This window comes from Nyctereutes procyonoides, unplaced genomic scaffold (assembly GCF_905146905.1).
Source record: "Nyctereutes procyonoides isolate TBG_1078 unplaced genomic scaffold, NYPRO_anot_genome, whole genome shotgun sequence".
Taxonomy (NCBI): Eukaryota; Metazoa; Chordata; class Mammalia; order Carnivora; family Canidae; genus Nyctereutes; species Nyctereutes procyonoides.
Genome location: NW_026575049.1, coordinates 20368272 through 20390849, shown reverse-complemented (window position 1 = coordinate 20390849; position 22578 = coordinate 20368272). Strand labels below are relative to the sequence as shown.

Genomic DNA, 22578 nt, shown 5'->3' with positions numbered 1-22578 from the left:
GGGTGGGGGTGCTGCAGGTGTGCAGAGCTGGGGGCGGGGAGGTGGGAGTGGGAGGAGTCAGGCTCGCAGCCTCCCAGGCCCCCTGCCCCGGGCCTCGCCCCGCAGGGCCACCTCCACCAACACGAGGCTTCTCTGGCCAGTCGGCCTTCCTCCCTGCCAGCGGCCTGAGCTCGGAGCGGGCGGAGACCTAGTGCTTGGATGGGAAGTGACTTGTCCTCCGACCCGAGGGGAAGTTCTTATGCGTCCAAGCCTGAGTCATTGGTCCCTCCTTGGGTGTCTGACTTAGCTCTGGCTCCTAAGGAAGCCACGGGGGCCTTCCTGGATAAAACAGAAAACAGAACTTCTGGAGAGGTTTTTTTTTTTTTCTTTCATTTTTCCTTCGGCCTCCTTCCCTCCCTGTCTGGCAGGGACACTGGCAGGAGCACGTGATGGATGGAGCTACAACACCATCTTGTGACCGTGAGGCAGCACACCTGAGCTTGTTGCCTTTGTCAGGTCTGAGCCTCTGGAGCTGAGGAAATGCCCCCAGGCCGTCTATTGGGTGGTGGGTAATTTCACGTGTCCGGCCAAGGCATGCCAAGAGTAAACACCCTTCTGGGTGTTTGTGCAATGTTTCCGGGTGAAATTTGAATTTGAGTTGGTAGACTCAGAAAAGTAAGTGGCCCTCCCCCGAGTGCAGGGGACTCAGGCGACTCCTGAGAGAGAGGGAGGAGGAGGGGGAGGAGTGGGACTTTTCTCTGCCTGGCTGCTTGGGCTGGGACTTCTCTCAACTCCCTCTGCCCCCAGACTGGGGTTACGACCACCTGCTCTCCTGCTTCCCAGCTTGCAGGTGCTGGGCCGTGGGGCTTCTCAGCCTCCATAATTGTGTGAGTCAATTCCTTTTTTTTTTTTTTGACTTTTATTTATTTATTCCTGAGACCCAGAGAGAGAGAGGCAGAGACACAGGCAGGGGGAGAAGCAGGCTCCCTGCGGGGAACCCGATGTGGGACTCGGTCCCAGGACCCCAGGATCATGCCCTGGGCTGCAGGCAGTGCTAAACTGCTGAGCCACCCGGGGTCCTGAGGACTCAGGTTTGGGTGGGAATGGATGCCCGGCCAGACCACATGCCCTGGCATCCCCTGTGCGGAGGGTGGTTGCAGGGCATGTGAGTGGAGGCCAGAGGACCCACATTCACGGACGGGTGTCCTGCGAGTGGGTTTCAGGGAGTCTGACCCATCAACAGGAGCCTCTGTGCCACCTTGCATTGGTCCAGGGGACCCATTTACAGCAAAGGCAGCTGCAGGCACCCCTGCTCAGGGCGGTGGCTGTGCGATGGCTGGCTTGTGCGCGGGGCAGACGCTCCACCCTGACCTCCACTCAGGACATCTCTGCAGGCCCGTCGGCCCCTCACCGTTCAACCTCCCCCCCAAGAAGCCGCCTGCACGTAACCATCTGCCTCTTGGGGAACCGGACCTACATCACCTGCAGCCTACAGAGGACACCTGCTACCCAGCACCCCAGTCTTCTTTTGTCTCCCTGCTGCAGTGGTGACCCGCTCCCTCTACCTGGAACCACTCCTTGCATTTTGTTCTATCTCTCCCCACCCCCCCTCACCTTAAACAAGTCACAGATCTTGATTATCCTGACCCCGCCCCCCCCAGCCTCTCCGTGATCATTGCTTGTTCATTGCTGCATCCTTTTCCAAGAGTGTGCTCACAGACACAGCAGTAGGAACTCCATAATCGTCATGTGCTTGCTGGCAAATATTTTATACATGAGAGAAGTCATAAATAATAGAACAGCTGAATACACTCCCTCTGCCATCACAAATAAAGCATCATTATAAAGTTGAAGCCCCTGAAGTCCTTACTTACTGATGAGTCCCCACCAATACCCAGAGGCAATCACTCTCCTGAATATAGCATGTAGCAGTTTTTCTACTCTAAAAAAATTAGGATTAATGGACACGTGGGTGGCTCAGTGGTTGAGCATCTGCTTTCAGCTCAGGGTGTGATCCCGGGATTTGGAATCCAGGATAGAGTCCCACATTAGGTTCCCTGCGGGGAGCCTGCTTCTCCCTCTGCCTGTCTCTGCGTCTCTCATGAATAAATATAAATCTTAAAAAAAATAGGATTAAATAGCATATGCATCCATACTCAAAGTTTTTTTCACTTAATATTGCGAAATTCATTTGTGTTGATGTATGTAACTAATTTATTCATTACCACATAGCATCCTATCGGATAGCTATGTATTCTTTATCAATTTTCCTGTAGATGACTGTATGACCTTCTCCCCACCAGCAGTAGCAGCCTGTTGCAATGAATGCTCTTGTTTTTGCACATGTGAAGAGTTGCTCTAGAACACCAGCAGTGGAATTGCTGGGTTGTCTGATATGTGCATCAACTGCTTGAAATTGCTAGATGGCTGTCAAGGGTTGCTGAATCAATTCATACTCCCACCAGCAGTGAATCCGTTCATTCTGCACTGCTCACAAATCCACAGCCTCGTCAACGTTGGCATCAACAGATTTTTAAGTTTCTGCCCATCTCTTATGTGTGAAATGGCAGGTCCTTGGACTTGATTTCCATTAGCCTAAATTGTAGTGAAAGTAAGCTTCTTGTGTTGGCTGCTCAAAAATTATTTGTTGGGGTGCCTGAGTGGCTATGTTAAATGTCTGGTTTGTGCTCAGGTTATGATCCTGGGGTCCTGGAATCAAGCCCCGAGTCGGGATCCCAGCTTATTGGGGGAGTCTGCTTTTCCCTCCCCATCCCCCACTTGTGCTCTCTCAAGTGCAGATGCTCTCTTTTATTTTTTTAAAGATTTATTGAGAGAGAGAGAGAGAGAGAGAGAGAGAGAGAGAGAGGCAGAGACACAGGCAGAGGGAGAAGCAAGCTCCATGCAGGGAGCCAGACGTGGGACTTGATCCTGGGTCTCCAGGATCATGCACGCCCTGGGCCGAAGGCAGATGCTAAACCGCTGAGCCACTCAGGGATCCCCCGCATGCTCTCTTTTAAATAAAGAAATTAAAAAAATTATTTGTTGCACAGGGGCACCTGGGCAGTTTAGTCTGTTGAGCGTCTGACTCTTGATTTTGGTTCAGATCTCGGGGTCATGGGATTGAGCCCTGTTGGGTTCTGCACTTAGCGAGGGAGTCTGCTCATCCCTCTCCCTCCCCCCCCACCTGCCCCCCACCCCACATGCTTTCTATCTCAATCTTTAAAACAATTATTTGTTGCACAAATGAATGCAAAAGGCTCCACTCATTCTGTTCATTCATGTCCTGTTTGATGCCTGCAGAGATCCCATTTCTAGACTCTATAGCTACCATATTTTATACACTTGGACTTTTACCAGATGCTCTTTCTTCCACACCCTATCTCTACCACACCCTCTGGCCAAAACCCATTTCTGGAGATTGTCTTGGCCTTGTGTTTTGATCATGTTGCTCATGATGCTGCCCTATTATTCCTGTGACTTTGCCCTGGCCGGTCCTCCCATTCCCTTATCTGGAGGCTAATCTGTCCTCTAACCTCATGCATGGGTGAGGCCTTAAAGCTGCGACCTCAACCCAATTCATCCTAAACCCATCATAAACGTGGGCTACCAACAGGCTGACCCCTTGCTCTCCTGTTTCTGTCATCGGCACTACCAACCCTTCGCTCAGCGGGTCCTGAAGCTTTCGTCAATCTTGGTGTCATCTTGCTCCTTCCCCTAGGAGACGAGGCAGGGGAGCATCCTCAAGCTCTAGGGACAACTGATCTAAGCTGCTATAATCGCATCTAGCCAATCACTACTACCGTCCATTTTCGCTCTGTCAACTGTGCTTCCATCTCACTGATTCTTGCAATGAGCCTGAAGAGCTGCCGAGAACCCCTAAGATCCCTGGTGATGTCTGCCGGGGATCCCGGATGCTGTGAGGCACCAGTCTGAGGCCTCGGGGCTATACGTGGGGAAGAGACCCCTAGGGCCTCCCTGGGCTCCCCTAGGAGAGAATCCCAGGAGGCTGCCTGAGGCTGTGTAGGGAAGGAGGCCCCCAGGATCCACCGAAACTTTATCAGCACATCTCTGGAGGTTCCCTGAGCTCATGTAAGGACAGGATCCCGGACAGTTCATCAGGCTGTGCAGCAAAGGAGCCCTGAAACCCTCCTGAGGCCGTGTCACCTGCGGGTCGCCGAGGACCCACGGAGATCGCCCCACAAGAAGATTCCTGGGGTTTCTATGGTGACGCGAGGGGATCCCTGGAGAGTCCCCGTTGGCTTTCCTCCAACAAACATTTACAGAGGCCGAAGACCTAGGGCTGAGCCAGCAGCGTCTCCCACGCCGCGTGCGGGGTCAGATACAACCCAAACAGGCCAACGCTGCAGGGGGAGCACAAGCAGCTGTGGAAAGGGCGCGAGCTCAGGTCCGGGAGGGGCGGCCTGTGCTGGGCGCGGCTGCACACGCAGCCCCTCGGGCGGGCAGGGGTGCAGCGAGGCCATCGGCAGGTGGGCGGCAGGTCACAACTGGCCCAGGCGTGTCTCGGGCTCCCAAGGTCACAGCGCACCGCAGGCCTGTGGCCCGCAGAGATGCCAGCCCCGACGTCTCGGCCCCGGCTCTGCGGCCGACACCGAGGGCAAGCCACGTAACTCGCATGTTCCGGGCGCTACGTTAAATCGGAAAAAAAAAAAAAAAAAAAAAAAAAAGGAAACAGAAAAGAAGAAACGTGAAGTTCAGCGGCGTATTTTTCTGAGCCCGACACACCCCGTTATTTCACCATGTCCCCTGCACAGGCTAATTCCATCCTCCCCGCTTCCCGCCGCCCCAGCCCCCCCCCCCCCCCCCCCCGCCGCCGGGCCCGGCAGCAGAGCACAGAGCCGGCCTCGGGGCCCGGGGAGCCGCCCTGACACGGGTCCCCGCCCCGCAGGCCGCAGCCACCGCACTTCCTCCTCGCCGTCGTCGCGCCTTAAGGCCGTCAGCGCCCGCGCAGTGCGTCAGGCGAGCGCCTGGGACGCAGGCGGGACTTCCGGGCGCGGCAGCACAACTTCCGGAGGGAGGCGGAAGAGCCTCTCGGCTCCAGGCTCCGGCGTCCCGGGACGGCGGACGGGCCCCCCCGGGGTACAGGAAGGGGCCACCGAGGCCGACCGTTCGCTCTCGGGGTGTCGGGACCGCGGGTCTGAGGGATGAGGAGGGGCCATGGCCAGCGACGGGGCCAGAAAGCAGTTCTGGAAGCGCAGCAACAGCAAAGTCCCGGGCAGGTGGGTGTGACGGGGAGGCCGGGTCGGGGTCAGGGGTCGGAGGTCAAAAGGGCGCGTAGGCCCGCCGGGCAGTGGGGTGGAGTTGGGGGCCTGGGGCAGGCGACCTGCGCTGTGGGGGCGCCGCTGGCGACCTGAGGGGCGTGGGCGGACCTGGGGGGTGTCAAGCGCTGGGTCTGCGAGGTGACCCGTGGCCGGTGACCCGTGGCCGCAGGGAGCATGGGGGGAGGGGGGAGGGGGAGGGGAGGGGAGGGAGAGGGAAGGAGGGAGAAGGGGGAGGGGAGGGAGGGGAGGAGGGGGAGGGGCAGTCAATTGGCCTCCTGCTCTGTCCTGCCCACCTAGGGCTACTTTTGCCTTTATTGAGAATTTGTTCAAGCCGATTCCTGACTCCCTGTGAATCTCTCCGTATCCCACGTTTCTGGCCTCAAAACCAGCTCCTTCCTCCAGGCAGCAGCGGGAGGCAAACTAAGAAAAAAAAATTAAACAAGAAATGAAGTGCTTGCAACGACCTGGGTGCAGCGTACAGCTCCAGGGTCCTGGTTGGCTGTCCCTGAGCCCTGGCGGGGGCCTCGGGAATGTGAAGACAGTAGTGGACCGTGCCTAGGAGATCAGCTGCTGGTGGAAGCGGATTAGAGAGAAACCAGTGTCAGGATTTCTTTCTTTCTTTTTCTAAGATTTTGTTTATTTATTCATGAGAGACACACACACAGAGGCAGAGACACAGGCAGAGGGAGAAGCAGGCTCTATGCAGGGAGCCCGACGCGGGACTCGATCCCAGGACCCCGGGGTCATAGCCTGAGCCACCCAGGTGTCCCAGATTTCAAGATTTTACAACACAGACTATTCTGTTTGGAAGCTGATGTCTGACATGCTGAAAATTAGGAATTGTGGTATTAAAACAACTCCACGTGGAATCATTTCCAAGCACAGCTTATTTGTAAGTGCTGCATAATTAACACCGTCAGTTGAGTGAAAGAATCACAAACTTTGGAATTCACTGTGTTCGGCCAGAAAGGTTTAATTTTCAGAGTGGTTCGGGAGTTAGTAGGAGTGGGTTCCTCACCGCTCAGACATGGTGACTTGGGACAGGATCACCAGAGGCAGCCAGAGGTCCCGTTTTACTCCACAGCATCGTGTGTGACTGAAGAATAAGAGAGCTTTCATCGCAACCAAAGTCAAGGGTCCAAGGTGATGTGAGGATTCCGGAATGGTAGGGAATAGGGGGTCCCAGTGGTTGCAGATGCAGATGCCCCATAACGTAGACTCCAGGGAAAACTAACCACATGACAGTGGAGCTTTTGTGTGTTGCTTTTAGGTCCTGGTTCTTGCTCAGTCTAAATAAACCCCAACTCTTAAGCACCAGCTGAGCTGTAAGAATAATGGAGCTGTGGTATGTAGTTACGATGGCGAATAAACGTTTGGACTGAGGACTGTATCTGTTGGTAATTTGTCCTTGTATTGGGTTCAGTAGCGTCCCCCCCCCCAACTCCCCTTCCACCCCCGCACCTGATTCATTTTGTAACCTGTGGATGTGACCTTATTGGGAAATGGCATCTTTGCAGATGTAATCAAGTTAGAATGAGGTTATACTGGGAAGTCATACCCAGGCTCATAGAATGAGCCTTAGTCCAGTGATTGGTATCTTTAGAAGAACAGGGAAATTTGGACACCGGCACAGAGAAGATGGCAGGTGAAGACGGAGACAGAGGTGGTGGTCATGTGTGTGCAAGCCCAGGAATGCCAAGGATTCCAGGCAATCAGTAGAAGCTAGAAGAGGAAGGAGGGATCCTTCTGTGAAGGCCCTGCCAACACCGTGATTTTGGACTTCCGAGCCTGAAGAGCCGCGAGAGGATCAATTTCTCTTGTGTTATGACAGCCCTGGGATGCTACTGTGGTCCTCAGCTTTCCTCTGCGAGGTTCTGCGTCACCAAAGACAGACCTTTGTGGCCCTCTGATTTCAATGCTGCGCGTGTCTTAGGCATTTTTGAGAGTAGCTCCCTTGTCGGAGTTACAGAGTTGGAGTGGAGTCTTGGAGAACTGCCGGAGGCTGTCATTGCAGAGGGCGGGGCACAGAGGTGAGGGCAGGCCCACTAGAAAGGCCTGCCCAGCCCCCTGTGCCCCTCGCCTGCCACGGCCTTGCTCTGGCGATGCTTCTGTTTCGGGCACCAGGAGTTGGCGGAGGTATGCCCTTTGCCAGTGAGTAGCTCACTGTCATATGTGATCACCTGCCACGTGCTTAGTCCTTACCTGCGCGAGCACTGTGCTGTCAGAGGTCGTGGCCGGATTCCTGCATCTCTGCCAGCCCTTTCAGTGGTTCCCAGGATTGTCTGACTCCTTGAGCATGGACATTAGCTTAGGGAAATGCAGAGGAGGAAGGACGGATTTAACCACAGACTACTGAACTGTTAAGAGGTTATTATTATTTTTTGAACTTTATTTATTCATGAGAGACAGAGAGAGAGAGGCAGAGACACAGGCAGAGGGAGAAGCAGGCTCCATGCAGGGAGCCAGGCGTGGGACTTGATCCTGGATCTCCAGGATCACGCCCTGGGCTGAAGGCAGCTCTAAACCGCTGAGCCCCCCCCCCCCTCCCCCCCCCGGTCTACCTAAGGGGTTATTTATATAGCACAGTCTTTCACAATTTTGATAATCATTATGTTATTACCCATCAGTAAGACAGTTATAGCTGGTACTCAGGAAGTGTATCTGCCATCACTGATTGGTATCTCCCAAACTTTCTGTTGGCCAGGCACAATTCTTGGTCCCGACAGTGCTGCGTCTTGCTAGTGTTTTAGCGTCACAAAGCAATGCGCTGTCTGAGGTCGGCTGTGGTGAAGGCCTTGCTTGTTTCGCCTGAAATGCCCTGTGGAGAAGCACAGTAAGGCGCTGCCCAATTCTTGAGCCACATCTCCCACCCATCCTTGCTTTGAACTTTGCCCTCAGTGGTGCGGATGGGCTTGCAGGTTCCTTGGTGTCCATGCTGTGTGATGCCTCTGTCTGCTTCATGCTCTCAGAGCTGACCACAATGTTCTTAGCCTCCCTTTCCCCCCCCCTGCTTGGCTTATTTTATTTTTTGATTTTCAGAGTTCACCTACTCGTAAAGCCTTGCTTGCAGTTTGGATAGAGTACCATTTTATGCATCAAACTCAGCATTGCTGCTACGTGCTCGTTTTCTCCTCCAGACTGTGAGCTCTGCGAGGGTCGGGAGCCTGTCTTCCTCCCCGTTGCATTGCTAGTGCTGATAAATGGTGATTGATTTAGACTACCTTCCAGATTAGCCCAGCGGGAGTAAGTGATTTGGCCAGGGTCTCACCCTACACGAGAGGCGGTCTTGCCAGTGGACCCCCTGACCTCCGCACACCCTGGTCCTTGGGTTGTCTATTTGGCCAGTGCTTTCTTAGAAATTTCTCTTCTGAGTGAGGCAGGATGTGTGATATGTTAGAAGGACGTCTGACTTGGTTCTGTGGTGTTTCAGCCTTTTTTTTCCTATTAATCTCTGTGTGACTTTCACCAGGTCGTGTCACCTTTGGGGCCATCGGTTTCTGCAAGTATAACCTGTGAAGCTGGAATAGACCTAAGTGGCTGGGACCTGCAGGCACATATTTGTTAGACAAGTCTGATTCTTTTTGATGAGCATGAGAGAAGGCCTCTTGGACCAGCTTTGAGAGTTTGAAAACTTATTCACTCAGTAGATACTTGTTTAACCAGCACTCTGTGCCAATCACAGTTCCAGGGGCTAGAGATACACCAGTGAACAAAACACGTCGGAACCAGTGCTCTCACAGAGCTTACAGTGGAGCGGGAAGGGCAGAGAATAAAGACTACAGCTAAGTTAAGAGTGTTACCCGTGAGAAGGTGGCAACTGGAATCCTGTTATCAAAATATAAAGCAGAGAATTGGGGTAGACAGTTTGGAGGCACATGGAGTGGGGAGGGTTTCCTGGTGATAAGGTGGCCAGAGCAGCCCTCACAGAGGAGGTAACATTTGAGCAAGATTTGCAGGGGGTGAGCAAACAGGCCCCTTGGGTGGCTGGGAAGACAGTGGTCCAGGCAGAGGGCCAGTGAGCACAGAGGCCCTGGTCGGGAGGGACGCCAGCATGCTTGAGCAGAGCAGGGACCCTTGATGATAGTGGCCGAGGGAGGAGGGGGAGAGTCCCAGGCACGAGGTCTGGAAGGCGGTGGAGGCTGGCCTCGTGGTCACAGTGTAAAGATGTGGGCGTTCAGTTTCTTACTGTGACGGGGGAACGCTTTGGAGGGTCTTGGCACAGGGGTGGCTTGAGCCGCCCCTGGCGTGGCAGGATCACCTTGGGCTCTGGGTGGATGGTAGGTTGGGGGCTGCGAGTGCAGGGGCAGAAGCAGGGAGAGTAGTTAGGCTGTGGCGAACATCCAGGTGAGAGATGATGGTGGCGCCGTAAGAGTCAAGAGAATGGATGGTGGGAATCATGAAAGGTTCGGTCTGACTCTCTGGCGCCATTTCTTTCTCAGGCCATTGACTCGCTTCGCTCCTGAGGGCGGCTGCTTTCTGCAGTTGTGGGGGCACTCTTGCCACACTTAACTGTAGGTGACAAGATGAAGTCTAGCACGCAGGCACAGGCAGCCTTTCAGTGTGGGTCCAGTGCTTGCTCTCGTAGCATGACTCTGCCAACAGGAGGGTACACAGGTGACTGGGGCCTGGGAAGGGTGACACCATGAGTGGGATGGCGGCAAGAAGGGCCCAGATTGAAGATGGCGAGTCTGTGGGTGCTCAGGGTAGAGCGGGAGCAGAAGATAGCTCACGGTGTTGTGACTGACAGCTTTCAGCTTCCAGCTGTCACAGCCCGAGGAGTCTCTGAGCCAGTGAGATGTCAGTTCCATGGTCATCTTAACAGGCTGCCATCACTCATCAGCTGTGGGGAGGGATTGTTGGGACAGTTTATTCATTCAGAATGTACTTCGTACTTCATGTGCCAGGTGCTGTGCTGCGTGCTGACCCAGGAGATGTGGCTTTCAGGCCACTAGGGTGAGGGAGAGAGATACTGTCTGTGTCGATGGCCACCATCCAGGGCTGTTGGCAGAAGCACAGGACCCTGCATCACTGGAAGGCCGTGCCCTTCTAGAAGAGGTCATGGAGATGGAGGGGGAGCCAGTCCTCTGAGATGCAGAGATGCGGGGATGTGGGGTGGGCGGTAGAGTGTGCCTGGTAGGGGAGGTGTGGTGCAGGGACACCCAGACTGGGGAGGATACCAGGAGGGGAGCCGTGTGGGAGGAGGGGTGGGAAGCATGCAGGGATCGGAAGGCCATGGAAGAACTGTGAGAAAGCACCGAAGGGTGTGCTGCAGTCCTGTTCATCCTCCTTGAGGAGAGGGTGAGAACGAGAGAGAGCACGTGAGCACAGGTTCTCTCCTCGGGCTTCAGGCAGGGCAGGCAACATTCATGGATGGGCTTGCTGTCGGGGGTTGAGGTGATCACCAGGGTCCTGGCCAGAGGATGGGGTGTGGTTGGCAGAATAATGACCCTCAAAGATGTCCACGTCCTTACCCCTGGAACCTGGAAGCAGGTGCCGTGGCACAGGAGAGTGAGGGGCGCCGATGGAATGAAGGGTGCAGATCCGCTGACCCTGAGATGGTGCCTTGTCCTGGATGACCTGGTGGGTCCACTGGAATGAAGTGAGTACTTAAGAGTGGTCAGAGTCCACTGGAGACAATCTCTGGTCTGCCGTTGCGGCTCTGAGAATGGAGGAAGGGGCCGCGAGCCGGAGGGTTTGGTGGCCTCTAGAAGCTGGAGTGGACCTCTGCTTACAGCCAGTAGGAACCTCAGTCCTACAACCACGAGGAACTGAATTCTGCCAACAACTCAAATGAGCAGGAAGTGGTCTCTCCCCAGAGCAACCAGAAATGAATACAGGCCAACATCTAGACTTTAGCCCCGTGAGATCCGCCTCGGACTTCTGACCTCCAGACTTTAAGATTAATGAACGTGTATGTTTTGAGCCACTGTTTGTGGCAGTTTGTTACAGCAGCTACAGAAAAAAAACCCTAAGAGGGGAAAGAGGAAGGTCGGTTGGAAAAATGTGCTGGAAGGATGTTGGCTGGGAAAAGGGTCGTGGGTGGCCCTCCACACCTGCCCCTGCAGAGAGTCCTGCCCTTGGACGTGGACAGGGTACCTGCATCCATCTTCCTGGGTGGGCTGGCCCCTCACCAACCTCTGCAAAGTGCATTGAGTCCTGAAGGACAGGAACAAAGCCAGGAGGACTCTTCCTGCATCTCTGCATCTTGTGCCCTCTTGGGTCCAAGAACCAGGGGAGGCCCTGCCTCTTTTCTCAGAAGCTCTGAGCTGCTGCCCTGACTGGCTCCCTATTGTGTTTTTAGAAACCTGTTTGTTTCCTTGCTGGTGTTTTTGAAGTGGCTGTTTGGACTGAGTGCCTGTTTACTCTTTTTCCGTGCAAGGAGCCCGGGAGTCTGTCTGGCGGTGACTTTGTGTCCTGTGGTCTCCATCCGTGAGTGGAGATGGTCTTATTGTGTTGGTCCCTTGGAAGCATCGGTGGGTGGGTTTTGCTCTGTACATCGTTGCTTTTGCTTGTTCGTTCCTTGGTCGTTCTGTTTCATGTTATTAAATGCCTTTTAGTTTGGGAATATTTTGAAAAATAAACAATGCTAATCATGTTTTTCCTCTCTTATGTATGTGTCTCATGTCGTAAGTCTAGATCCTTGGGTTAATTTTAAGTGAGGGTAGAAGTGATTAAAAAAAAATAAATGCCTGATGATTGTGATTAAAACAAATTCTTTTTTGAAAACGAGAGCAGGAGGAAGTATTCTGTTTCCCGAGTGCTGAAAGCGTGATCGGAGGTCATGGGTGGGAATATGCCCTGAGAGCCCACATCTGCTTTTCTGCTCCCCAGCCTGCTAGGGGGTAGCCCTGCCTGCATGTAGCATGGAGGACAGTGGCACTGTGACCCTGGGCACGGACACACCTGCCCCTCCCTGTCCTCTCCAGCAGCTCTGTCTTAACCCTGCTTCTCTGCTTCCTCATGCCTCAGACACGCAACATGGAGCCTGGCCTGCAGGCCCTTTAGGGTGCAGCCTGGCCTCGCACATGCTATCCTGCAGACAGGCGGGCGTGGGGGTGCCCCTGGGCCCGACCCTGGGGGCACGGACATTGCCGAGCGCCACTGTGGATGAAGGTCCCAGGGCAGGGTTTTGTGCTACACCCCTGGACGAGGTAGCGTGGCCCTTGTGACCCTGCAGGCTAGCAGCTGCTCCTCTCGTGCCGGCTCCTGACACACAGCACGCCATCGCCCTCCCAGCAGCCAGGGGTTTACAGCTGGGGAAGTTGGGCTCCTGTCTAGGTGGCAGAGCCAGTCCCCCGGGAACTGGCTCCCACTGCTGCCCCCTGGGTTCCACCCTCGCCTGGCTCCCTGGTCCTCGGGGTCTGGGACCTGGTTCCCAGGAGCTCGGATTGGCACAGTGCAGGGGTTCTTCAGGAGGAGAGGAACAGCTTCTTCTAGCTTCACCCCGATGTTCCCTCTGTGGACCAGAGGCAAAGGGGTCGGGAGGCCCAGAGGGAATAGGGCAGCCTGGGTTCTTCCCATTTATGGGGCCGTGGGCTGGGGGGACTTTCATTCTGAATGTCCCCAGTCTTTCTGTTTCCCCATTCTGAAATGCTGTTTCCTCTTCTGGGGGTTAATGTGGAAATTCCAGCCCGGGTGCTGAGGGTCACTGGGGTGCCCGTAGCTGTCAGAGTGCAGTTGGTTAGAGCCGCGTGGGCAGCCTGTCTGCAGTGGTGTGAGATCAGGGCTGCAGATGTCGCCGTTGCGGCTCGCACAGCCAGCCGGGGAGCTTGCACGCCGGGCACCGTGGCAGCCCTGCCCACACGCCTCCCTCTCCGCGCGGTTAGGGTAGCGCTGCCGAGCTCGTGTCTGCCCCAGGCCCTTGGCTCCTAGATGAGCCAGCCGGCTTTGAGGCCGGGCACGCCAGTTCAGGGCAGGGCCGTGTGTGTTTCTGGGCTCCCGACAGCAGCGTTAACTCTCTTCCCCGGGGGCCCCTTCTGGGTGTCCTTGCCTGTCCTGGAGTCTGTCCTCCGAGGGTCTGGAGTTTGCTGGCACCGCGGAGGAGCCGTCCTGGCCCTGGTGGGGCCCCCTGCCCTGGCTGGTGTGCCCGTCACCTGCCGTCTCCCTTCCCACCCAGCCTGCGCCCCTGAGCTTGGCCAGGCTGCTGGTGGCCAGCCCCCCTTGATCCAGTTCTCAAACATGCTGCGTGGCAGCTCTCCATTTGTTCCTGCATATGCCTTGCTCCGGTTTTGAAAGGACCCTTCTTTGAGTCAACATCTGCTAAACTCAAAAACAGAATAAGGCTGCTGGCTCCAAGGCCTGTGCCCAGAGACAAACAGCATTTAACCCTGTCTTCTGGATGGGCTCCTGATCTGTTGCAGGAAGCCCTCAGCAGGGCGACAGGGATTGTCCCAGGGCCTTGGGTGTGCCCTGTGTGGAGCGACAGGGCAGAGGACGGGTCTCCCAAAGGGGATGGGTCCCTCGGCGCCACCGTGGGTACCTGAGGCGGGGCAGCCTGTTCCCAGGTGCGGATGCACCCACTTCTCTCGTTTTCCCTTGAGGATGTCTGCAGGTGCTGAGGCCAGCCAGTTGGTGGGACTCTGCGTTGTGCTGTCAGAGTGGGGAATCTAGAAGGGGCACCTGGCCATGCGTCTTTCAGAAATTAGGCTGCAGGAGAGAAGTGGGGGATGTTAGGTTTGATCCGGCTGGTAGTGAAATGAAATAGAGAGGCCAGGCAAAGGTGGGTCGAGGCAGGCTTTTATTGGAAGCGCTCTCGGGCAAGGTTCCACAGCCCCACAAGGGAGTGAAGCTGGGCAAGTCTCGGCTGGGGAAGTGGTGCCCAGGGGAGTACATGCGAGTTTTTTAACGGGGTGGGGTAAGGGGTTGTGTCTGTACTGGGGTGATAGGTATTAGGGCATATTACTGGTGGAGTCGGTATGGGTCGAGAACTGCTTATGGCCTTATATGGGGTTTGGGTAAGGGGCGGTTCAGGTTTCCTGCATAGGTCCTGTCTTCCCCGATAACATGTCCTTGGGCCGTCTGCTGGTGGCAGGAAAGTTCCGAGGTGACGGTGACAAGATGGAGGGTCCGCGCCACTTTGTTGGTGCCTCCCGATCCCTCTTGATCTCCCCGGCTCAACATTCTGATCCTTTTGTGTTATAGGGCGTCTGTTCAGATCTGGCTACTTCCTGCTGAGTAAGGGGCGTTGTGGGGTCCCTCGGAAGTGAGCAAGCAGGAGTAGGGGTGTAGGAGGAGTTGGTTGACAGATAATCGAGACATTCTGCGAACTCATTCTCGGATGAATTGGAGAGTGCAAGGGGCCACCATTAATAGTATGCCAATGATTAGGAGTGGACCTAGAAGGGGGAGGAGCCGTGTGGCCAGTGGGGGCTGCCACCATCGGGGTGTCATTGGGCTGCTGGCATGGTATTGGGCCTCCAGAGACTCACGAAGTTTGGCGAGGGTGTGGAGATTGGGCTCAGTGCACCTGTTTCACTGACGTAGTAACAGCATCCTTCGCTGAGAAACGTGCAGGCTCCGCCCTTGTCTGCGGTGAGGAGGCCAGAGGCGCGTGGGTTCTGGAGGGCCGGCCGGGCCACTGAGGTTACCTGGCGTTGCAGTGAGGCCGGAGACTCTGCCGAGGCCTCGATGGCCACTTGAAGCCTTTCAGGTCCCTGGTGGAGTCTACAGAGTGGATTAAGGCCCCGTCCCCAATCCCGTGGCCACCAGGGTGGAGGCCGGGGAGACCCCGATAACTAGTGGGAGAAAGACCGACCACTTGTTTCTGCTTTTCTGGGGGCTGGCGAGGAGTCTGCCTGACTATAGATCATTAATCATGGAGCCAGGGAGACCGGCAGACAGATGAGGGAGACAGAGGTACTGAGAGATTTAGAAACGGTGCCGTTGCATCAAAAGAAACCACCGATAGGGGCGTGATGAGAGGTAACACTTGACAAGGTGATGTTGCAGAGGGGGAAGAGTTAGGGGTGGAATAGCAGAAAGGGAATTGGCGGTTGAGGGGGTCGGTGAATAAGGGAATGTTACAGGGAGAGGGAGAAGGTCCCGGAGGTGTGGGTGTGGGGTTGGTGCAGTTAAATCGTTTGGGGAGGAGAACGGCCACCCTAAGGGGGGCCTTGCCCAAGGTTGCACAGATAAAGCAGTGGGACAAATTAATAGGTTTAAGATCCTGTCGGTGAGTTTCTGAAATTGGAAATTGGGGACGAGAAGGAAAGGAGGTTTGATCTTTTAACTGGATTTTTACTGGGGGGTGGTGAGTGGGCACAATTAGTTTAGCGGTGTCCCAGACTTGGGGAGATGAGTAAAGGGAGATGGGGTGGTGGGGAGGATCAGGGGAAATTAAGGGTAAGATGAGGTGAGCAGAGACCATGGATGAGGGAGAAAGACAGATGGTGGCCTTGAGTTTATGTAGGATATCCCGGCTGAGGAGAGGAGCTGGGTGGGAAGGAATGATAAGGAAGGAGTGTGAGAAGGGGAACCCATCCAGGCTGCAAGAGAGGAGCGGGGTGGTCCGTGGAATAGAGGAGGTGCCATCACTTCCCACCACTGCTACCGGAGAGGGTAAACTGGCCCCTGAGTAGGAAGGCCGAACAGAGTAGGTCGCCCCCATGTCCAACAGGAAGGATATGGACTTACCTGCTACCTGGAGTGTGACCCTGGGCTGGGGGGTGGGGGGCTCCAAGTCTGGGCCCCGTCAGTCATCGTCCAATCTGAGTAGTCGGAAGGCTGAGTTTCCTTCGTGTGGAGACACCGAGGATCCTCGGAGGCTGGGGCAGGCGGATTTCCAGTGGCCCCTCATTCGACATTGAGGGCATGGCTGCGTTGGCTCCTTGGGATTGGGACATTGACCGGCCCAGCGTCCCTTGGTTCTGCATCTGAAGCAAGCCCCAGGTGGGTGCGGTTGGTTCCCCCTGTCTGTGGGTTCCCAGAGCCCGCCGACCGCAGGGCTGCCACCAAGGCTGGGGTCTGGAGTTGTACCTTCAGCTAGAGCCCGGCCTGCCTCTTAAGTTCAGCTGCTTCCTCTCAGGTGTTAAAGATGGTAAATGCCATTTTCACCAGGTTGGGAATGGGAATTTGAGGACCCTCCCCGGCCTTCTTTAATTTTTTACAGATATTAGGGGAGGACTGAGAGAGAAAATGGGTTCGAGTAGCCTGGGCTGGGGAGGCAGGGTCCAGGCGGGTGTACTGGGTTAAAGCTTCAGTGAGCCTATTAAAGAAAACTGCAGGGTTTTCATCCGGGTTCTGAACAACTTCTCGGGAGTTTGTCATAATTGACGGCCTTGTTGGAGGCTCCCCGCGTGCCGGCGATGAGACAGTGGACGTGCGGTCGTGCTGGCGGCCCTCCTGGCCAGCCTGATAATCCCGTCCGGGACCCACGGCGGGAACTGCCCAAGCACCGACCAGCAGAGCGGCATACATTGAGTGGACCTGGCTGGTGTGTTCTCGGGAAGCAGCCTGGATGCGGCCCCTCTCTGCTGTGTAAGGGTGGCGGTCTGGACAACATGCAAATCATGCCAAATCAGGTCATATGCCTGCACCAAATATTGAAATTCCTTGACACAGTTGTCTGGGCTGGGTGAATAGGAGCCCAGTCGTTTCTCGATTTGGGAAAGATCTTGGAGTGAAGATGGGACGTGAACACGTACAATGCCCTCTGCACCCACCACCTCTCATAAGGGACAGAGTAGGTCAGGGGAGGAAGAGACCCTGTGAGACCTTGTGTGGGTAGAGATCGGACGGGAGGCAAGAGGTGAAGGTTGGGGGACAGGGATAGGTAAGGGTGTTTGGGATGCAGAGGGAGAGGGAGGGGGGCAGGAGGTTTGGGTAGGGAGGAGGAGGGCTAGGGGTTCCCCTGACTGGGGGACAAGTGAGACCCTCAGGAGGTTCTGAGAGCGGGGAAGGAGGATAGGAATCAGAGGCTTTTGTTTTTGGGACAAAAGGGGGTGGGCCTGTGCCAGAAGGACTTGAGCAGTGGAACATTGGGAACAGAGGGAGGGACGAGAGCGGAGGTTCCAAAAAGCCTGAATGTAAGGGACCTCAGACCGTTTACCCTGGCGTTGACAGAGGTAGTTCAGGTCCGCAAGGATCTGGTAGTGAAGAGTCCCCTCGGGGCCATTGGGACTGGTTGTCTTGGTGGTGTTGAGGCCAGGCCACTGTACAATAATGGATAAGACAGCGTTTTCTGAGATCCTGTGAGAACCCCAGAGTTTCGAAGTTGGCCAGTAGACAACCCAAGGGAGTTTTGGGGTCAAATTTGGATTGGGCAGTTCCCACGATTCCCTCTGAGTAACCCAGAGACTGAAAACAGGTGTCCCCGTTTGCAGCTCAGGGTCACGGACAGAAACAGAGGTCACTGTGAGGGTGAGGACGTCTCCTGTTCCCAGGGACCAATAGAGAGCCGCCCGGTGGCTCAGCGGAGTTGTCCTGGCATGACCGCGGCTTCAGGCAGGACCACCTGGACAGGGGCACGGAATCAGGGGAACTTACCTGGCGTCTCAAGGCATTGGGTTCAGTTGAGGTCCTGGTGATGAGAGGAGAGAGGCTTCCCACCAGCGTGGGGCCTCGATCTCCCGGGTTTCAGCACCAAATGTCAGGTTTGATATGGTTGGTAGTGAAACGAAATAGGCCAGGCAAAGGTGGGTCGGCAGGTAAAGGTGGGTCAGCCAGGCCAAGGTGGGTTGGCCAGGCAAAGGTGGGTGGAGGCAGGCTTTTTTTTTTTTTTTTTAAATTTTTATTTATTTATGATAGTCACACAGTGAGAGAGGGAGAGAGAGGCAGAGACATAGGCAGAGGGAGAAGCAGGCTCCATGCACCGGGAGCCTGACGTGGGATTCGATCCCGGGTCTCCAGGATCGCGCCCTGGGCCAAAGGCAAGCGCCAAACTGCTGCGCCACCCAGGGATCCCCTGGAGGCAGGCTTTTAATGAAAGCACTCTTGGTCAAGATTCCATGGCCCCACAAGGGAGTGAAGTTGGGGATGTCCCGGGGCCGGGGAAGTGGTGCCCAGGGGAGTACATGCGAGCTTTTTAAGGGGAGAGGTAAGGGGTTGTGTCTGTACGGGGTGATAGGTATTAGGGCATATGGTATGGGGCGAGAACTGCTCATGGCTTTATATGGGGTTTGCGTAAGGTGCGGTTCAGGTTTCCTGCATAGGTCCTGTCTCCCCCGATGATGTTCCTTGGGAGGTCTGCTGGTGGCGGGAAAGTTCCGAGGCGAGGGTGACAAGATGGAGGGTCTGCGCCACTTTGTTGGTGCCTCCTGATCTCCCTTGATCCCGCCGGCCCAACAGGGGAGACGGTTCATCACAGCTTCAAGTATTGGTGATGTTATTTTCTCCCTCCTTGGGGGGGGGGCACATAAGGCCACCTCTTGTGATTGGAGGATACGTCTGCCTCTGCTGGTGGCAGCCGTCCGGTCAGGAGAGCTGCTAGTGCCCCTGGGCATTCTTGGACACTGGCTGCTGTGGTACGGGTTGGCCTGTGAGGACGTGGTGGCTCTGGGCCCCGTTTTGTTTTCTTGGAATTGTGCTCTCCTCTTGGATTAGTTTTCTGTTCCCAAACCAGTCACTAGAGCCATCATGGCATTTCATGTCTCAATCAGATCTGGCTGCGTGGACTGGTGTGATTTCCAGTGCTCTGACGGGCTGGGTCAGGCAAGGGCAGTGTAGGAGCTGATGGGAGGGAGGGCTCTCCTTCCATCCAGTTCTGAGAGAACGTGCTCCTGTGGATCCGGATTCCTTTACGGTGAAGATGCCTCGTCATTCAAATACTTGTGTAGCAAAGAAGTGTTAAATGTCTCAAGCATTTATTGGATGCCTTCTGTGTGCACACCAGGCCCTATAGCTGGTGCTGGCCTGGACCCCCGCAGTGAAGCCTGGGGGGCGCGCTGCAGTTCCTGGGGTGGCCTGGGCGAGGGGAGGGAGATGCTGGCGGAGGGTGGAGGTGACCTCAGCCTGGACCTCGAAGGACCGTCAGTTCCTATAGGTACGGACTTGGTTGTGGGGGTGTTCTGCAGACAGGGCCCGGCGCTGGCCTTGGCAGCCAGGTGGCTGGATGAGGGCTCCGCTGAGGGAAAGGTGAACAGGAGACAGGAGTGCTGCCCGCAGGGACCTGACCTCGGGTGATGGGCCATCAGATGGGGTGTGCTGGGGGCCAGTGCTGTGCTGGGGGTCAGCGCGCCCCAAGCTGGGGTGGTTGTGTGGGGAGGGGTGGGAGAGGCACAGGGAAGGTTCCAGGTGTTCCTTGCGGCTGACTCTGAGCTGGGGAGTGAAGCTGCCCCCAGCTGGCAGAGCTGGGACCAGAACCAGAGGCAGCGGGGCGGCTGCTGCAGCTCTGTCTTGGGACACTGGGAGGGGGGAGGGTGTAGCTGTGGGAAAGGCTTCAGGGTTTAGGAGGACGTGGAGACTGGCTGAACGGGGGCGGCATGCTTCAGGGAGGAAGTGAGGGTGGCCCTTGGGGTCTTGGGTTGCTGTTCGTGGAGATGAAGTCATAGAAGGAGTTGGTGGCCTGGTCAGGAGAAGAAGAAACCGAGCCCTGATCCAGGGTGGTGGGGGCAGCAGATGGGTCCTAGATGGCACCGACGCGGGCCGCCCCAGCAGGCCCAGGAGCTGCTGGTGGAAGAGGCCGGGAGGGTGCAGGAGGCAGGGGCGCCTGTTGGTCTTCCTGCCCGATTGGCGTGGTGGTTGTCCCAGGACTGGACACTGAGAAGTGGGCGTGAGGGGTGGCCCCTGGGGCAAAGCAGACTGTGATGGACCCCTTAGTGCGAGGTGGGGAGTGAGTGGCCGACCTGGCAGCGGCAACCGGGGCAGCCATCTGAGAAGCTTTTACCTGGAGGCATCGGTCAGTAGCCTCAGGAGAGAGCGTGGTTTCCCGTAAAGTGGGAGGAGGCGGGAAGAGGCTGAAGAGCCTCTCCGTGGGCGGTGGGAATGGGGTGGGGGGGGTGGGGGGCGCAGAGAAAGGTAGAAGGGGCTGGACGCCTGCGCCTGGAGGCCAGAGGAGGGGGAGGCCTGCGGCAGAGGAGCAGGAGCGGAGCCTGCGGGGAGGTGGGGCTTGGGGGTGGCTGCCCCCGATTTCAGCAGATTCCGAAAGCTTGTTTTTACTTATATTTTGTTTTCTATAATAAAGACTCATGGCTTTCGTTTGGGTTGAGGTCTGCTGACATGTAACACTGTGTTTAGTGACATGTGTGTATGATATGACGATCTGGTTTGAGGCGTCACACGGCTGGGGTTGTTTGTCTTCCGGTGGGAACTGTGAAGATCTGTCCTCTTAGCAGCTTTGGAGTGTGCAGCGCGCTGTTAGCCGCGGTCACTGTGCTGCCCACCAGCCTGTTCTCTGTGAGTCCGCACGTTGCTTTTCTCAGGTGAAGGAAAACCGGATCGTAAACAAGCTCATTTCCAAGACCTATTTCAAGAGATGTCCCCGGAGCAACTTCCCAATTGGCTCAGTAGTTGCCCGAGTGTCCGCTGGGATTTGGGGGCCGCGAGGAGCGGGACGGGGAACCCTGTGGGGGCCCAGACGGCGGAGAGCATGTGGGCCAGGCGAGGTGACACTGTTGGGGGGCCGCTGTGCTTCCCGGCGCCAGGACAGCCTGAGGGACCTCTGACCTGGGGCCTTGGGGCCAGGAGCCGGGCGTGCGGTGGGCGGAGGGACCGTGCAGTTGTTTGCTCGGTGATGGCGTGTCACACATTTTCCTCTGAAGCCCTCTCTAGTTAATTTCCTTGGAAAACTTACTTCTTAATATTTTATAAACCTGGAGAACATCACCATGTGCTAGAACGAGCCTAATGGTAAATCAGGCGCTAATTGAGTTCATATTTCAACAAACCGCTGTGGAGCACGGGGGCCCGGAGGCGGGGGCTCCTGACCCGCCACGAGCCGTGGGCAGCAGTTCATCCTAGGTGACGGATGTCACAGCGTTCTTCGCTTACCTTTTGATGCTTAGGACATTTCATTTCCGCACGATTCTTTCCGTGGTCTCACGCAGGGCTGCTTCCCCTGCTGCTGTTCTAGCCTTTCATTGAGGGAAACAGAAGGCCATCGTGGGCCCCGTTTGGTCCCCCTTCCGTCTGTCCATCCGTCTTGTCTCAAAATCGGGGCCTTGGTGTTGGGGCGTCCAAGTCAAAACAGGAAAACCTTTGCTGGGAAGCGCATGAGAGAATCACCTTATTGTCAAGCACAAGCTGGAGGCCTTGCAGCATCACGGCTTCCCTCTGGCCTCCGTCCTCCTGCCCCTGTGCTTACCTGTGTTCTTGTGACCGTCCACCACCGAGGGAGTCTTAGTTTGGGGGGTGGTACCATGTGTGTCACTTTCACTTGAAGCTCCTGAGATGTTTTGTCCTGTGCTGTAGCGTTACAGACTTTTGTTCGGGGCTGCAGAAGTGGACTCGGATCTGTAAGGGGCTGTCGAGTGACGTTGGTCAGCCGGGTGGTTGATGCGGAAAGGCTTCCTTGCTTAAGCCTTTGACCCCCGAGGCACAGCCGCCTTCCTGGACTCCTGGTCAGGGAGGAGATCCTTCTGCTTCTTCCCCCCTCCCCTCCTTCCCTCTCCATCCATCCATCCCTCTCTCCCTCCCTCCCTTGTCCCTCCCTCTCCATCCCCCTCTCTTTCCCTCCCTCCCCCTCTCTCTTTCCCTCTCTTCTTTCTCTAGCTGAGCTGTCATTTGCATATCCTCTATTTCACCCACTTAAAGTATTTTCCGTCTATTCACGGAGTTGGACAGTCATCACCACAGTCAGTTTTAGAACACTTGCCTCACCGCCCGGGCGGTACTCGCCAAGTTCACCGGCAGTGACTCCCGGTTCCTTCCTCCCCAGCCCCTGGCTGCTGCTCATTTTTTTGTTCTGCACCCCCGCTCACTATTTTTGTTTCTGTAGATTTGCTTATTCTAGACATTTGCTTATTCCTGTGTGTGGAATCACATAGCCTCTGGTCTTTGTCTCTGGTTTCCGTCACTGAACGTAGTATTTTCAGGCTTCATCCACGGCGGGGGGGGGGGGCATGGATGTCAGCACTTCCTTCCTTGTTGTAACCTGACATTGGGCTTAGGTGATGGACCTTGTGACTGCACACTTTGGCTATTATAAGTGACACAGTATATTTTTTTTGTGTTGATGTTTGTTTTCATTTCTCTTGAGTGTGAACCTTGGAAGTGGAAATACAGGGTCATGTGGTAAGTATCTGATCTTTGAGGACCTGCCAGCCTGTCTTCCAAAGCGGCTGCACCGTTTTTATACCCCCATCGATAGGATGTAAGATTTGAATTTCTTTCCATTCTCACCAACACTTGTAATTACCCTTTTAATTTTTACCATCCTTCTGGGTGT

General features: G+C 55.7%; 1 protein-coding gene across 1 annotated transcript in view; it reads left to right on the top strand.

The window, feature by feature from the left end:
- The first annotated feature begins 5020 nt into the window (after positions 1–5020).
- The window catches only part of TBC1D22A (TBC1 domain family member 22A), a 333790-nt gene continuing 316232 nt past the window's right edge, over positions 5021–22578 (top strand). Inside the window, exon 1 of the mRNA XM_055328852.1 lies at positions 5021–5216. Within this exon, the coding sequence (XP_055184827.1) occupies positions 5155–5216 (62 nt within the window). The 5' untranslated portion in view covers positions 5021–5154. The remainder of the gene's footprint in view (positions 5217–22578) is intronic.